The 17017-nt window shown below is 37.1% G+C and overlaps 1 protein-coding gene across 5 annotated transcripts in view; it reads right to left on the bottom strand.

Annotated features, from left to right (window-relative positions):
- Ak5 (adenylate kinase 5) overlaps nucleotides 1–17017 on the bottom strand; it is a 235026-nt gene that overhangs the window by 168744 nt on the left and 49265 nt on the right. For all 5 annotated transcript variants that reach the window (XM_026409988.2, XM_077791237.1, XM_077791239.1 and 2 more), the window contains exon 6: nucleotides 12231–12422. In XM_026409988.2, coding sequence (XP_026265773.2) covers nucleotides 12231–12422 — 192 coding nt within the window. The remainder of the gene's footprint in view (nucleotides 1–12230; nucleotides 12423–17017) is intronic.

Genomic DNA, 17017 nt, shown 5'->3' with positions numbered 1-17017 from the left:
AACATTTATTCTAGCTTCTTTTGCTTTTGCTTTCTTCTATGTCAGAAGCTGCAAAGTTAAATACAGATGTCCTTAACTTATGATGGGGTTACATTCTGATAAACCCATAAATTGAAAATATGTCAAATAAATTTAATATAGTCAGTCCTCTAAATCTATGATTTTAAGTCCACATATTCAACCAACCATGGATTGAAAATGTTTGGAAAAAAATTATACCTGTACTGAACATGTATAGACGTTCATTTTGCCATTGTTCCCTAAAAAATATAGTACAACTACTACTTACATAGTATTTACATTGTATTAGTATTATAAGTAATACTGAGGGTGACTTGAAGTGTACTGGAGGGTGTCTGTAGGTTATAAGCAAATACTGTGCCACTTTATTCGAGGGACTTGAGCATCTACAGATTTGGTATCCTTAGGGGTCTGTCACCAGGATGACTGTATACTAACCTACTGAATACCATGGCTTAGCTACCCAGCATACTGCAGAGCAGGTTATTTACCCTCAAGTTCATGTGACTGACTGGGATCTGTGGCTGAGTGCCACTGTCCAGCATCACAAGAGGGTGTTATGCCACATATGGGTAGTCAGGAAAAGATCAAAATACTAGACCGGAGATGCTATTTTTTTTTTTGAAGACGTATCACTTTTCACACCATCATAAAATGAAAAACAAATGAAATCATATTATTGTAATTTGAGGACCATCAATATTCCATGTTGTACCTTCTCTTAAAGGCTAGGGAGAACACTCCACCCTATTCTGACTGATAAGACTAAAGTGTGAGTCCGTGAGGGAAGAAGAGGGAGAGAGCTTTTGCTTTCCTCATGAAGGGTAATAGGTGTGGCTAATTATCCCTTTGTCTAAACATCTTTGTCTTGTATGGAAGGTGGGCTTGATGATGACAGCAGCAACAGCTATTTTGTCACAATGAAGAAACATCAAAGACGGTAGAACAAAAAGATAGAAGTTGGGATCCTTGTTTAGGCCATTTAGTCATGGAATCAGTCCTGGATTATCTGTCCTTAAACTTATTCTGACACAAATGAAATAAACCTGTTTGAACCATAACTGCTCAGTTATTCTCTGACTTGTACTGAAACACATCACAACAAATATAAGCCTTTTATTTCTGGTGATAATTAATTACTTGGTAGTACTTTAATGGAATATGTCTTCACAGTTATAAGATGGATAGGCCTGTCATGAAAATGAATGGTTCCAGACAATGTTTGACTTAGTTCATTAATTTTTTCAGCCAATGAATTATTTTGAAACAATCATTTATGGAAAGAATAATTCGGGATTCAGCTAACTCTGCTGTTAGTAATGTCATTTTAGAGTACTTTACCATGTCAGACTCCCTGCCCCTTTAACCCTGGTTTTGCTTTCCATAGTTTCAGTGACCCACAGTGAACCACAACTCAATAATATAAAATGGAAAGTTCCAGGCAGAAACAATTCATAAGTTTCAAAGCATGCCCTTCTTTTTTTTTTCAATATTTTTTTTGGTTGTAGTTGGACACAATACCTTTATTTATTTATTTTTTGATTTATGTTTATGTGGTGCTGAGGATTGAACCCAGCGCCTTGCACATGCTAGCTGAGTGCTCTACCACTGAGCCAAAACTGAAGCCCCATCAAAGTATGCCATTCTGAAAAGTGTGATGAGATTTCACATTATTCTACTCCTCCCTATCTGGGACACAAACTGCCCTTTGTCCATCATATCCATACTACCTGTCCTGAAGTCACTTGGTGGCCATCTCCAGTATCACACTATTGTAATACCACAGAGCTGCTGCTCAAGTAGTCATTATTTTACTTAGTAATGGCCCTAAAGAACAAGAATAGTGACTCTAGCAATTTTATTACAGCATATTGCTATACTTGTCTATTTTTAAATTAGTTTTTGCTGATAATCTCTTTGCGGGGGAGTACCAGAGATTGAACTCAGGGGCATTTGACCACTGAGCCATAACCCTACCCCTATTTTGCATTATATTTAGAGACAGAGTCCCACTAGTTGCTTAGTGTTTTGCTTTTGCTGAGGCTGGCTTTGAACTCGCAATCCTCCTGCCTCAGCCTCTTGAGCTGGGGGGATTATAGGCATGTGCCACCATGACTGGCCTGTTAATCTATTACTGTACCTAATTTATAAATTAGACCTTATCCTGGGTATGTACATATGGACAAAAACAGTATACATAGGGTTTGGTGCTATCCAGGGTTTCAGGAATCCACTGGGGTCTAGCCATGCATCCTCTGCAGAGAAGGGGGACTACAGCATATTACTTTTCATTTCCTATTCCCCTTCCTTTCAGTTCTACTGTGAACACTATCCAGATGGGAAATACAAGTGGTTAAATTGATAAAATTTACATTACACCTTGTATGCAGGTGATTAACAAGTGCTGTTTTTCCTTAGAGCACTATCTCAGTTACTGCCACATTTGTGGTGGGCTTTAGATGGTTGTGGCTCCTACCCTACCGAGAAGTAAAACCTTGTCACCATTGCAATTCAGCCCCTTCTGGATGCTTCCTCTAAGCATTGTTTACACACAGCTACCACCTTAATATTCCTAGTTATGTCAGTCCTTTGCTTAGAGGTTTTAGAGCTGGCTTCTGCCCATGGAGCAACCTTACTACTCAGCCTAGCTCTTCAACACCTTCCCAGTGAGTCCCAGGGTACTTGTCCCTCTCCATTCTAATTATCACTGCATGCTGAAGGTCCTGTATCATGGGTCTGCTTAGGATGCCCTTCTTCTCTGTTTCTGGGTTCCACCCCTTTCCTGCCTCTCAAGGGCAATGTTTCCAGGATAGCCTCCCTCATCTATCCAGGAGTGATGCTCCCCTGCCCTGATTCTCCTCTGTGTGGTACACATGCCCTTTCCTGGGCTGTTGAAATTGTTTATCCACATCGTCTGTGCACCTACAGTACAAGATCCATGAAGGCAGGATGTGGCTCTGCCTCATCCCTGTGTTCCCTATAGGGACCAAGGAGGGAAAACTTGATTGGCATGCAACAGATGGTTGTTGAATGAAAGAAGGACCACTGCTGTCTGATGAAAAGGACACCATGAGCACACAGGCCTTCAATAAAATGGAAAGAATGACTAAGAAAGGACCATCATAATGGGAAGATGAGCTAAGTACACGACTCAAGAATTGAGAAGGACATTGTTTTTCCTGCAGCAGAATTGGAGTCAGGTCTTACATCAGGCTAGTAGAACTGAGCAGGGTAAGAAAAAGAGACAGCATTACACAGATAAATAGAAATACAAGACTCAATGATTAGTATTTGCAGTAAAACTTCCTTGCTTGTTATGTGGGCCCAGATTAATCAATTTTATGAATTATCTTAATTATTTTACATCTATTATCTAGTAAAAATGACTCTTTAAAAAAGGCCTCTCAATGTAATTTAGCAATAGAATTAATTTTCTCATTTATTCTTTTCTGAAAAGATGAAATCAAGAGATTATAGCTGAACAGAGATGCATATCAGGGAATAAATGCCTGGGGAAGCTTTGAGGAAGAGCTTCTCTCCAAGATCCAGTGCCCTGTGCTAGTCTTGTGCTAAGGAGGGGGAAACACAGCAGTGAGTTACAGGTGTCGCCTCTGGATCAGCAGCCTGAGGCTGGAACAAAACTCTGTGCTCTTGGTGCAATCTTGGACAAGCTACCCTTGCATGTGCTTTAGCCTCCTCCTTTAAAAAATGCAGATGATGCTAATGCCTGCCTTATGGAGGTTTGGTGCAAAATAATGAGCTATCGTGAAGCATTTGGAACAGTACCAGGCACATCCTAAGCACTCAGAATCGTTAGCTATTGGTTCTTAAGGCATTGTCTACTCATATTCTTTTCTTGTATTTTCCTGACTAGTAAACCTTAAATGCCCATTCTTTTGTCTTCTCTTTTAGGGAGAGGTTCACTTAATTTACAGTAGCATCTCTCTTTAAAGATATTGGTCAATTTTAATTCATTTAGCTTTAAACATGAAAAAAATTTAGTAAGATAATCTTGCCAAAAAATATTAGTAAGATTTATTAAGAAAAATATGTAGTAGGATAATTTCACCAAAAATCTTTTCTTACTCATGTTTCCAATAAGGCTCACTATAACATTTTATAGTTAATAAAGACCTAATTTTAGGAGTCTGGAATGTTCATTGACATTATTGCTAGTTATTGTTCTGATTATCGTGTTTCCTGAAGAACCAACTAGCTGAATATTGGGGGAGGGGCGGGTATGTGTGTTTTCCTGTCAGAACCTATAGGGTTGAATGAGAGTTTAAAGGAAGCTGTCGGGAGGACATGACATTCAGCTACCAGCTATATACCGATCTTTTTATTTTTATTATTAAAAAAACATACAGATCAGCTGTTATCAAAGCCAGTTCCATAGAAATACATAAGCCTTAACTAATGTACTATTCTTATATAGACCTGTCAATATCAGGTCTTGGCCCTGGGATTTTCTTTTTTTCTTTTTTTTTTTTTTTTTTTGTGGTACTAAGGGTTGGATCTAGGAAGCTTTATCACTGAGCTACATCTCCAACCCTTTCTGTTTTTTGTTTTGAGACAGGGTCATGCTAAGTTGCTCAAGCTGTCTTAGAACTTGTAATCCTCCTACCTCAGCCTCCCCAGTTGCTGGAAGATTACGGGCATGTGCCACTGTGCGAGGCAAAACTGGAATTTTCTTAACATGAATCTTCCTAATGTGTTCATTTGAATATTACTTGTTTTGGTCTAGATGATTTATTTCACAGTTTTCATGTGAAGGCCTTGCCTCATACTTCAGATAATTAAGAGGCTGATCAAGAGACTTTTTGGACTTGATTTCATGAGTGTCTGTAGTAAGAAAATGAACAGAAAAACATTTTCCATCCTTCCAGGGCATGGAGCGTGTTCATTCTTCAGGCTCTCCTCACCGTGCCTGTATCACACACCACAAGAACACTGTGCTTGTTGGCACGCCAGCTCTTACCCTCAGAGCTGACAACAGGGGTACGTCCATTTCCCATTTCAATTTCCAACTTCGAAAGGAGATGCATTCACTGAGTCATCTGGTTTGCTCTCTGCCTGCTGAGTGTGAATATGACTGATACTGAGCGAGCTTTGGGAACGGAAAAGTTGTGAGTCAGGGCGTTTGCTGGTTTCTGAGACAGAACGCCAGAATGAGCTATAAATATGTTATCTGCTTGTTCTGTTTCAACGCTGTTTAGGAACTAGCACGATGTGCTCCCCAGGACTGTGGTTGTTACTTTGCTGTATGTGGGTTGGCACTGGGTGTGCAAAGGGCTTTATTTTTCAGTGCTTTTATTTTCCTTTTTATGTAAAAGATCAGAAAATAAAACTGGCATCATAGTATTTCAGTTTCTAGAGCCCACAATCATGACAGTTTATGAAAGTAATCAGATTTGCTTTTCAATTTACTTCTGGATTATTTAAAACTAGGAATAAAATGTAAATAAGTGAATTAAAAGGTTGCACCAAGCAATGCACAGAGCTGTTACCCTCCTGAAGTGAACAATAATATTTTCTGAGGGCAACATCCTCTCCCCAGCTCTGCACACTGTAGAATTTGATAAATGCCTGTTGCCTGGACAAGGCAGTTCCTTAACAATCTGCTGTTTACTCAAGGTTCTATCAGTATTGGGTTTCATGCCAGAAAGTACTGTTTACTTAATTTAAAAATATTCTGGGCAACTGGAAAACAATCGAGAGGGCCAGATGTCTAGGTGCACATGTACACCACCATCATCCAAATATCTTCCAGAATACCTCCATAGTCTATCCTTTATCAAGCTTTGAAGACTTTTCCTTGACTCTTTTCTTAGTTACTAAATCCAATGAATAGGGATTAGTGGGGGCCTTTGATTACATCACAGTAGATGTTTAAACAAGATAGGAAAGTGGTACTGCTTAAAGGGAACAGCTTCACTATGTTAGTTGCACACTGAAAATTCACCAACCTCTTACCTATTGAGAATCAGCAACAAAAATTTCCTTCTAGTAATTTCAGGAGGATGGATTTTTTGGGACAAGCTGTTACTAAGTTTCTTTGCCTTTCTTAAATTTAGATAGCTCCTGAGGCTGAGGCAGGAGGATTACAAATTCAAGGCTAGCCTCAGCAACTTAGTGAGGCCTTAAGCAACTTAGCAAGACTCTGTCTCAAAATGGAAAAAAATAAAATAAAAATAAGAAGGGTTGGGGATGGAGCTCAGTGTTAAAGCACCCCAGGGTTGTTCAATCTTCAGTAACAAAAGAAAATAAAAAATTTAGATAGCCCCTAAAGGTTTTTGCAATTTCAATTTATTCCTTCCTACGCTTTCTTTTTTCCTTCCTTCTTTGTTTTTCTGTGTATCAATACTCCTGGAGGTGGTGATGACTAACCATTGGCTGTGCACTGGGAATTTTGGAATGAGTGTACTTGTGTTTTAGATATTAGTGTGGATTCCTATGACACTTGAAGTTAATTAACAAATACTTATTCAGCAGTTCTGTCTAAATTAACTTACTATTCTTGCTTATTTTTCTTTTGGTAGGAGTGGCTGACGGGATGTGACTTAGTTTCAGTGGTAAGTTTAAAATTTTAAGGAATTAAAAAATCGTTCTGCCTGTGGGGTTTTCTGGGACTCAGGGTGGATGTCTAAAGAATAAATGCAGGAGGTTTTCACAAGAGCGTGTCTTCTGTGTTGTGGTTCCCAAGCACCAAGGCTAGTTTGTAATGAAATGTTCCCTAATCCTCAGCAAAATGAGAGAAATAAGTTAGATGTTAGCAGTTTTTGTAACAGCCAAACATTTGTTTAGAAACTGGAGAAATACCATTCCTAATCTTTTTGTGCTAGAAATATCCCTTTTAAATAATAGCAAGAATAGGTAGTTCTTTTCTTCTAATGCCTTCGCTTTGTGAAACTAAAAAATCCAAGTTCATCCTAGCCCCATTAAAAAAAATATTTTCTCTGCTCTAGTAAATACTGAAATTATGGAGTATAGGGCCCTGCTACAGCCTGGGTTTCCTTCAGCAGAAAAATTGGTGTTGGTGAATAAGAAACAATCTCGATTTTGATATTTTTCAGCCCATGCCTTTCCTGCCTGAAGAACTCCAGCTGGTAAACGTGGCTGTGAGTTAGTCAGCCTCTCTGTATATCCTGTGACTACAGCTTCCTTCTCATTTTAAGTATACTTTTCTGCTTCCTCCTACAAAAAGTCCTGAAGGAAAATGACCATTTGCTTACTTCATAGTCTGAAGTTAAACATGGCTGTTCACTAACTATCACCCACGTTTAAGAAGCATTTGTTCAATGTACACAACTGTGCAGCCATTTCCCTGCAGAGTGGCCGGGTTTTCCACATTCAATGGTGTAAAGCTTTGAATATATTTTGAAAAATAACAGAGACATTACATCTTGTCCTATCATTTTCCAAGCATTTAAAAGACTCCTTTTTCAAAAAATAAACAAAACTGCATTTATTTTCAAAAGAATGCTTCAAGCTTACAAAGCCTTGGGCTGGGGATTATGGTTCCCGGTTGCCTAAAAAGCTTGAGGCCCTGAGTTTGATTCTTAGCACCGCAAAAACAAAACAACAACAACAAAAACAAAAAACCCACCCGAACATGACTAAAAGAAATACAAATTTTGTTTTAAAAAGCTTTTAAGGGGTGGGGTTGTGGCTCAGTGGCAGAGTGCTTGGGTTCAATCCTCAGTACCACATAAAAATAAATAAACAAAATAAAGACATTGTGTCTGTGTATAACTAAAAAAAAATTTAAAAAAGCTTTTAAAAATAAAGATAAAAAATCACTTTAAAAAAATAGACATTTTTATTGAGGCTTTAAAAAATTTCTACTAAAGGGAAATTATTATTCAAGAATTTTGTAATTTTATAAAATTCAAGTCCCCCAAAATGTCATGAGGCATAGCTCACTTGGTAACGCTAAATAGGCAACTTTCTTTGTTTCAATAATACTCAAATTCCCATGAATAACATCTGACCAATTCACTGCATCCTTATCTTTAATTATTAACATAAAACCATAAAAGATACGAGGAGAAATTTTATCCAATATGATGACAAGTTAAAAACAACACACAAACATGTCAGAGAAGATTCTATGCAGAATTCCCTAATACAGAAGCTTTATGATTTCATGTTATTTAAATTCATGCTCTATACAGAACATATAAGATAATAATGGAAATGAAGAGATCCATGTGATGGGAATCATGACAATAAGATATAGTAGTCAGGCAACAGCACGTTTTTCCTGGCTGTTATTAGTAGATTTTTCTCTTCAGTCAAAGGGATATTTTTAACACACATACAAAAATTAGGAAAAATATTTCTAAAAAATAAGAAGTTAATTCTTTAGTCAAATCCATCAACAAGTGCCCAATCAATGATGAAGTAAAAAAGAAAAAAGAATGAATTGACTGATATCTGTTGCAATTAAACTACATTATTCAGACACAGTCATCATTAGCTTGATTTCGTCAGCAATATAGAAGTTCAAGAAAACACCGGATCAACTTTAAAACTGATTAACAAACACTTAAAGAAAAGTAAATTTGTCATGAAGTTTTTAAAACCTAAATTATTAATGTTAGATTTCTTCAATAATCTATCTATGAGAGAAAAGGCAACAGAGTTCCCTCAAAGAGTACAAAATTGTCAATGGTAATTATAGTTTCCAGGAGACAAGCATGAGACAGGGAAGAAATCTCAATTAGTGGCAATGGCATTTCACCTCCATGCAAAATATTAGTGAATTAACAATCCCCACTCTTCGAGAGGAAGAAATGCAAAAACTATAAAATAATATTAATTAACAAATTACCCTCACAATGTTTCAAACATCATTCTAAGCACTGGACATCCATTACTCCTTGAAATCACATGAGCATAGGTTTGATGGTTGTGTCCATTTTACAGAGAAGGCCTGTGAGTCACAGAGAAGATAAGCAACCTTAGGGAGGCCACACAGGTGGTACAGCTGGAATCTGAGGCTGCATGGTGCATCTCAGGCAGTGTCTGCACTGCCATCCACTATCACGTTACACGCGTTCTCTCATTTGACCTCCACAGCATTGCCATGTGGGTAACATCCTCTACAATTTACAGCAAGTTTAGCACCTTGTGGGCATCATGAAATTATTAAATAGCAGTGATGTTGAGATTGCAAATGAGAGGGTTGAGACTCCAAAGCCCTAGGAAGTCGAGTGCCAAAATGAAATTTCTCAGCTGGATTAAGGACAGACATGGTCCCCGTGGTTCTTAAAAGGCTTCTTTGGAGATAAATGATTCCTCTTATTCTGAGTGGGTAAAGTTTATTCTACTCACTACAGTGACGTCTGGTCCCTAACACAGTGCATGATATATGTGAGGAAACCGTGCACGTTCTCACACTCAATAATCACTCTCACCTAATAACTCCACAATCATCACACTGGATAACCCATCGTTTAGTATCTCTTTTCCCACAGACTATAAGCCAAGTTCACTTATGGAGGGGTTACTATGTGTTGGGCAGGTACTACTCCAGGTGCTCAGAATATGTCAGTGAATAAAGTGAAGAACCTTATCCCTTATTCATTTAGCTTTGCCCACCTAGCATCTAACAGAGTATCTTGGTTCTCAATTAACATTTACTAAATGAATAAATGAATCATTAGGAGCAGCAGGCAGAAGCAAAGGCAGGCAGTAGAGAGACCACAGGGAAAATGATATATTTGGGTTTAATCTATTAACTTGCAGATTTTTATTAAAATATTAACATTCATGTGATTCACAGGATGACTATTTTTATATTTAACTCATTTTTAAAAGCAGAAGATCCATCAAATGCACTTCAATTCCGAAAGCGAACTATGATCTGAGTTCTGAAAGAGAACAAGTGTTTCAGGTTGCAGTACCTGCTTCTTTGTCGGACTGTTTTTCAAATTATATTCCCCAGAGCCTAGCCTGTATTCACTGCTTTCCAAAAGGTGACTTTCCAAGGCAAGTCTTCTCCCGGTAATTAGAGGTGTTTATCTTAAAGCTCATTTGGTTTCAGCAGTGAGGTTACAGGCTGTCATCCACATTGTTATTGACTCCCTCAATTAGAGGCAATGGCATTTCACCTCCATGCAAAATATTAGTGAATTAACAATCCCCACTCTGCATTCATTTGGGAAATCTGCTCTGCTTGTGATGACGAATGTGACAAGCAGGGAGTAATCAGAAACACTCTGGTAATACCTTCAAGCCTTGCAAACATCAATTAAAACTCTGGCTTTTCAGAATGTAGTTGGGGTTTGATCTACAGGGTAAATTTATTTTTTTCATGATACAATGCAGAAGTCAGCGCTGGTAATTGGTGAGAAAACACACACATACACAACCACCCCCAACCCAAAATAGCCACAGAAATGTTTACCTTGATTTTCCTAAATCTTTCCTATTACTCAATTTTTATCATTACTCTGTTTTAAACCAAAAAATGAACTCTGGCATTATGAATAATTTTCAGATCAAATTTACAACTCTCTGACATGACAACTTTGGCTCAAAGAGCAAAATGTGATGAATATTTTGAGACTGCAAAAAGATCATTATTCAAATGTCATGACTGTCTCTTTCAGGTCTAAGGGCATCCTAGTCTAATGAAGAAAGTTCTAACCCAGGAGTTGTAAGGTCACAGGGGCTCTGTGGGTGGGCGTCAGTTGATTTACTTAAATGTGGGAAATGTGTATTTTATTGGGATACACATGCATTGGTTTCACTGAATTCTCTATGGGGGCTTGTGACCCCCCTTGGACAAGGGTTTTTGTTCTGGTGGGAAGGGGTCAGGGCTGAGAAGAGGGTTCTGCTCTCATGGAACTGCTGTGGTTTTGTGGTTTCCTGTACAGAACTTCCTTCAGATGGCTTACAATCTTGTTTGTTTCCCTGTGATTTAATACTGGAAACTGATATTGCGGGAAATCATCAACTGAGCTAAGCCTTTTATTTCTAAAAACTGAATTAACTAATGATTCAGTGTCATCTTTCCTTGGCACACGGAATACCATTAACTAGAAAACAAACTAAACATTTAGGAAAACATTGATTTCTGTATTATATCTGTTAATATTTGCTTTTGATAAATGAGCAGAAAAATTAATGACTCCCATTTTAATATATTATCCCTTTTTATGACAAGTCAAACCCTCAGAAAATTTTTTCCTCAAGTCAGAATCTCATTTCTTTTTTTTTCCCTTTCAATGCTTTATTCACACAAATTACTCAATATAATTTCACTCTATAGGTTCTTAATCGAGAAAATGACAATCCTGCAATAGACATAATCAATTCACAGCAAACAATTCTAGATTAATTCTAAGCACTGAAAACACACTTAATCATGACAGGCTAATGACAGACATTTCCTCTGCAGGCTAAGTTCAAAAGTCTCAAGCCTTAAGCTTTAAGTCCAGCAGATGCACATTCACTCAGATCATTTTTATATTCTGAGAAAATGGATTTTTTAAAAGTTTTGACAAAACTGTCAGTAATGGTAATATCCAGACATTTATAATGTACCTTATCAGTTGTTTCTAGATTTGTTTTTTTCTAAAACACTACCAGAAAATTTCTTGAGAAATACACATACTTTATAACTTGTTAAAGAAGCTTACCTCTAATTTCATTCTCACTAATGTAAAAATGTTAGGGCATAAATATAATTTAATCATTACTTTTGCAGTGTATGCCAGGAATAATTCATGCAGGTTGCTCAAAGATTAAATTTTATTACCACCAAAAAAAAATAGAATCTCATTTCTTTAGGTAGCACAATACAATAAACAAAACTTGCAATCCAAATATACTCTAAAACTATGCCAACTGTTGTTTATAAATCTTACCATTTAGTGACATTTTCAAAGACAAAAGATTTAAGAAGTTGGGCAAGAATTGCTTAAAACAACCCCCAATAATCCTTTAAAAACACTCTTTTACTCAGGGACTATAGAATTCTAGACGAGGTTAGAATTTATCACCTTTCACAAACTGACTTTTTAAAAAATCATTATGTCTTAATAAGGCAAACAGGTAAAAATGATTGATTTTCTTGATTGGTTTTATACTTCACCAAAAACCACTTTTAAGAGCAAGGGGGATTTCTATAGGAGAACACAGGATAATTAGAAATCTGACAGGTCATTCTTGTGTGGACACTAAGAGCAGAACTAACTTACTGTCATGATGAGCCCCTTCTCCTGGAAGTATTTAACCAACGGAGCTGCGTTCTGCTTGAAATTCATTAGTCTTCTTTGGGTAGCTTTGAGATTGTCGTCTGGACGCCCCTGTTGTTCTGCACGCTTCAGTAATCGTTCCTTGAGCCTCTGGTTGGCACAAGCCAGGAAAACCACCAGGTCAGGGGTGCAGATCTGGGGAGAGCATTGGACAAGCAGAGAGGCATTCAGTATCCCACCAACACGTGCATGGGCCTGGCATTCATTTCCCTTGGCCTTGTGGCTGCCATGTATTTGGCCCTCTAGTTTTTACCAGCATATCTCCTGGGCTGCCACTCTACACATACCAGGGCCAGCTATTCCCATCATAGTCCATGTAAATGGCATCCCCCACCCACATGGTTGTATGCAGTTGTCCTACAGAATTTAGAGAATACTTTTTAGTGGATGCTCATATAAATTTCCAGCTTGAATTAAGAATAATATAGGACAAACTTTGTCAAAAGTATGTGCAATCTGATTTTAGAGGAGAAATGACTTTTGGGCCACAATGTTGTCTACAGCTACTATTTCTATTTCCTACCATTTTAAAATTATCTACTGTATGCCAGGCACAATGCGGAGCCATTTCTTTATAATACTATAAACTTTGCAGCAATTTATAAAATGAACATTATCTCCATTTTATAGATGAGCAAACTGAACCTCAGAGAAACTAAGAACCTGTCTGAGATCACATGGTCAATAAAGTAAAAGTTGGTATTTGAACTATGTCTGCTTGGTCCAAGGCCTCTCTGTTCCTTCTACTAACACAAAGCAGCCAATGGCCCAAAGCCCTTCATGAATTTCTGAAAATACCAATTTTAACTAAATTAAACTAGTTTGCATTTAAAAGATAATATGACCAGATGAAGTAAATACAGTTTGTTATTGAGTATGAGACAAGGCAAAAAGCAGTCTTGCATAGTTGTTTGAAGCAATAGTCTCCAATTTTTTTTCTAAAATTGTTATCTTTATTTATGACACATTTAATGTTATACCAAATTTAGCTGCTGCCAAATCAAAGAACTTCTTTTTTTGAAACTCAATATGTCTTTTACAAAAATTTTAAATGCATCTTCACAGTAATAAACTTTTTGAGCATATACCCCCAATGAACATGTACTTATTAATTTATGAATTATACATGTAGATCTGATATGTGTCCATTACCATACTAACATAAGATCACATTATAAATACATTCAAAAACAAAATTTTAAAAGAATGAGATACAATCCTCTTGAGTGTATGAGATACACTCCTCTTGGGGGGACTGGGGATTGAACCCAGGGGTACTTTACCATTGAACCATACCTCCAGCTCTTTTTATTTTTTAATTTGGACAGGGTCTCCCTAAATTGCTGAGGGTCTTGTTAAGTTGCTGAGGCTGGCCTGAACCTGTGATCTTCCTGCCTCAGCCTCCCAAGTCACTGGGATTGCAGGTGTGTGCCACTGTACCCAGTCAATCATCAGAATTTTTAACATTTTCTCACAAACCACAATATTTTATTTTGTGCACTGTGGAGACCACTTGTCTCCAGAAGCTGGGAAATATGGATTCCAGGTTTTGACCCAAAACTCCTTAACAGCCAAATGATGGGCATATGGCTTAAACTTGATAAGCTTCTGTGTTCTTTCATTTGTCAATAGAAAGGTATGAAATCTACGTCCCTGAGTGATTATGAAGTCAAATAATTCACAGAAAATAAACTCAACAAATTTCAGCCTTGTTTAGACTTTTTTGGTTTTCAGGAGTTTGAGTGGTCTTGGTTCTTCTTTAACTTATTTTTTTTTATTTTGTTTTTTTTTTCCTTCTGCTTACATTTTTTCCTCCTCAAATCCCCAAGAGGAGGTGTTTTCCAAGGCTTAGATTACATGTTTTTCCTTCCCCAGGTTCTCATTGTCCAGTGTTTTGGTTTTAGCTACTATCTTCTGTTGATGGATTCCAAATCTACACTTTTAGTCCTGACTTTGAACAGTCTCTCAGCTCTGTATTTTCAAGTGTCTGTGACAGTGCTATTTGTACATTTTAATCCAACTTTGATTTACTAAGATCAAAATTAATCTCATACCTTTCTACCTAAATCAAATTCCTGTCCTATTTGTTAGTGTATTTTTACTGTAGCAATACTCCTCTCCCAAATTTCTCAGCTAGAAGCCTCCAACATTTAGCATCACCTTTGAGTCTTTCTTATCAAAATTTCAGTCTATTTAACTATCACCACTGGTTATTGATTAAGGTTAGGATTGAAATACCACTCCGGGGCTGGGGATGTGGCTCAAGTGGTAGCGCACTCGCCTGGCATGCGTGCGGCCTGGGTTCGATCCTCAGCACTACATACAAACAAAGATGTTGTGTCCGCCGAGAACTAAAAAATAAATATTAAAAAATTCTCTCTCTTTCTTTCTCCCACTCTCCCTTTAAAAAAAAAAAAGAAAAAGAAATATCACTCGGACTTCCCTCCCCCATTCTCACAGCTGTGTAAGTACAGTCACAAGAAATCACTAGAAAGAGTGATTAAGAATATGAATTTTAGAATCAGATCATCCTGAATATTAATCTAGAATCTGCCATCTATTAGGTTTGTTCTGACCCAAACTGTTCAATTCCTCTGAACCCCGGTTTCTCAGCTATAAAATAAGTGGAAAACTTGTGACATGTTACTTTTGTATTTCCCAGTTATTAAAAGCATGAAAATTTTTGAAAATCACACATAATTTTTGTAGGATATATGATGAAGAGATTACATAAAGTTAAAACTTTTCTTATTGAATGTTATATTATGAAATTCATATTTAATATAATTTTCAGTAATATTTAGCATTACCTAATAAAATAAAGAACACATTTTAAAATTTAACTAAATTCTAGAAGACAATCTCTGACAAATACAATGTAATATTGGTTTTGATTTGATAATATTGGTATAGTTAAATACAATAACAAACAACAAAAAAGAAAACCAACACCCTGAACTACCAGATCAGTACTGGATGCAGATAAAAATGTCTTGCATCTAAAAATTCTTGCCTTTTGCACTTAAAACAAATTTAATGGTTTATGTTAATATTTTACATGATGAGGTCAGAGGTAGCCTTATATATGTAGTCATCATTATACTTTATCTCTTACTATTGGGTTTTCTAGTACTAGAGACAATTTGGAATCCATCAACAGAAGGTAGTAGCTGAAACCAAAACCCGAGACAATGAGAATCTGGGGATTGAACCCAGGGATGCTTTACCACTGAGTCATACCACAGCTCTTTTTAGTTTTTAATTTAAGACAGGGACTTCCTAAATTGCTGAGGGTCCTGCGCACTTGCCTAGCATGTGTGAGGCACTGGGTTCAATTCTCAGCACTGCATATAAATAAATAAAATAAGGTCTATCAATAACTAAAAAAAAATTGAGTGGCATATGTAAGATTTTTTTTCTGGATGAATTAAACTCTGACAAAAATGATCTGGAAGGGCTGGGGATGTGGCTCAAGCGGTAGCGCGCTTGCCTGGCATGCGTGCGGCCCGGGTTCGATCCTCAGCACCACATACCAACAAAGATGTTGTGTCCACCGAGAACTAAAAAATAAATATTAAAAATTCTCTCTCTCTCTCTCTCTCTCTCTCTCTCTCTCTCTCTGTCTCTCTCTTTCCTCTCTCACTCTCTCTTTTAAAAAAAATGATCTGGAAGGGAATATGCAAATTACTTAATTTCTTAATTGTGGATAATTTGCTGTCTTTCCTTGATATAAATAAAAAACAGGGTGTGAAGTCCTGGGTTCAATATCCAGCACAGCAAAAAAACAAAAAATCATAAACAAAACCACCTGTGAATTAAAAAAAAATTTAAACATAAAGCTGGCTACTATAGCAACTAGGGATAAGGAGCTGATTACCCTGCAGAGTGACCCCAGACATAAGCATGCTCATCTGATTCCTAGTAGCTCCCATACCCCACATACATCCACTCATTATCACCTCATGCTCTTCAGCAGTGCTCCATTGTTATTGGAAAATATTAAATGCTTGTTTTTTCCCAAACTTAAAAAAAAAAAAAAAGCACACACCATTCTATTTCAAACCCTAGAAAATGTTCATGAAATCCACTTGTGACATGTTGGGAAGTCATAAGGTCCCCACATAACAAAGCTGACTAAATGAATGAGAATAAAGACATACATAAGAGCAATAACAGAGCTATCTCTTTTGTCTACATGACAGTAAATTTCTGATTTGCTGATGTGTTTCTCCCATTGAATCAGGTAAGTCAGTTGTTAAACAGACAATTCAATCTTCTTCTACCCACTTTTTAAGCCCTTATTGGAACCACTGTTCTGTTAAAAAGAGTCAGTGATTCCCTGTATTCACTGCGTCATGCTGCAAAGTGAGCTCATTCTGATTCTCCCTGTTTTGACTGTCAATGCTTTCAACTGCTCTGTTCTTGATGAAAATATGTTGAGAGGGCCTAGGCTCAGTAATTCAGATCAGCTACACTGTCAGAAACCAGGAAGCACAATATTAAAGAAAAAGCAAGATCAGAGTGGAAATAAAAACAGGAATCACAGAAACTAAAATATGGGAAAAACTTGGAGGTTATCTAACCCTAATTAATGCAAAACCTGTAATCATCTCCATGGTCTCCTGACTAATGATTTTAAAACGTGAACATTTAAACTCCAATGTTCTGCCTTGAGCATTTCCTGTAATGGGTACTTAGTTATCAGACCTTTCATCACTCCTTGAGTGTAA

This window comes from Urocitellus parryii, chromosome 11, assembly GCF_045843805.1.
Source record: "Urocitellus parryii isolate mUroPar1 chromosome 11, mUroPar1.hap1, whole genome shotgun sequence".
Classification (NCBI taxonomy): Eukaryota; Metazoa; Chordata; class Mammalia; order Rodentia; family Sciuridae; genus Urocitellus; species Urocitellus parryii.
The sequence above is the reverse complement of the archived record's forward strand: the minus strand, read 5'-3'. Positions and strand labels throughout refer to the sequence as shown.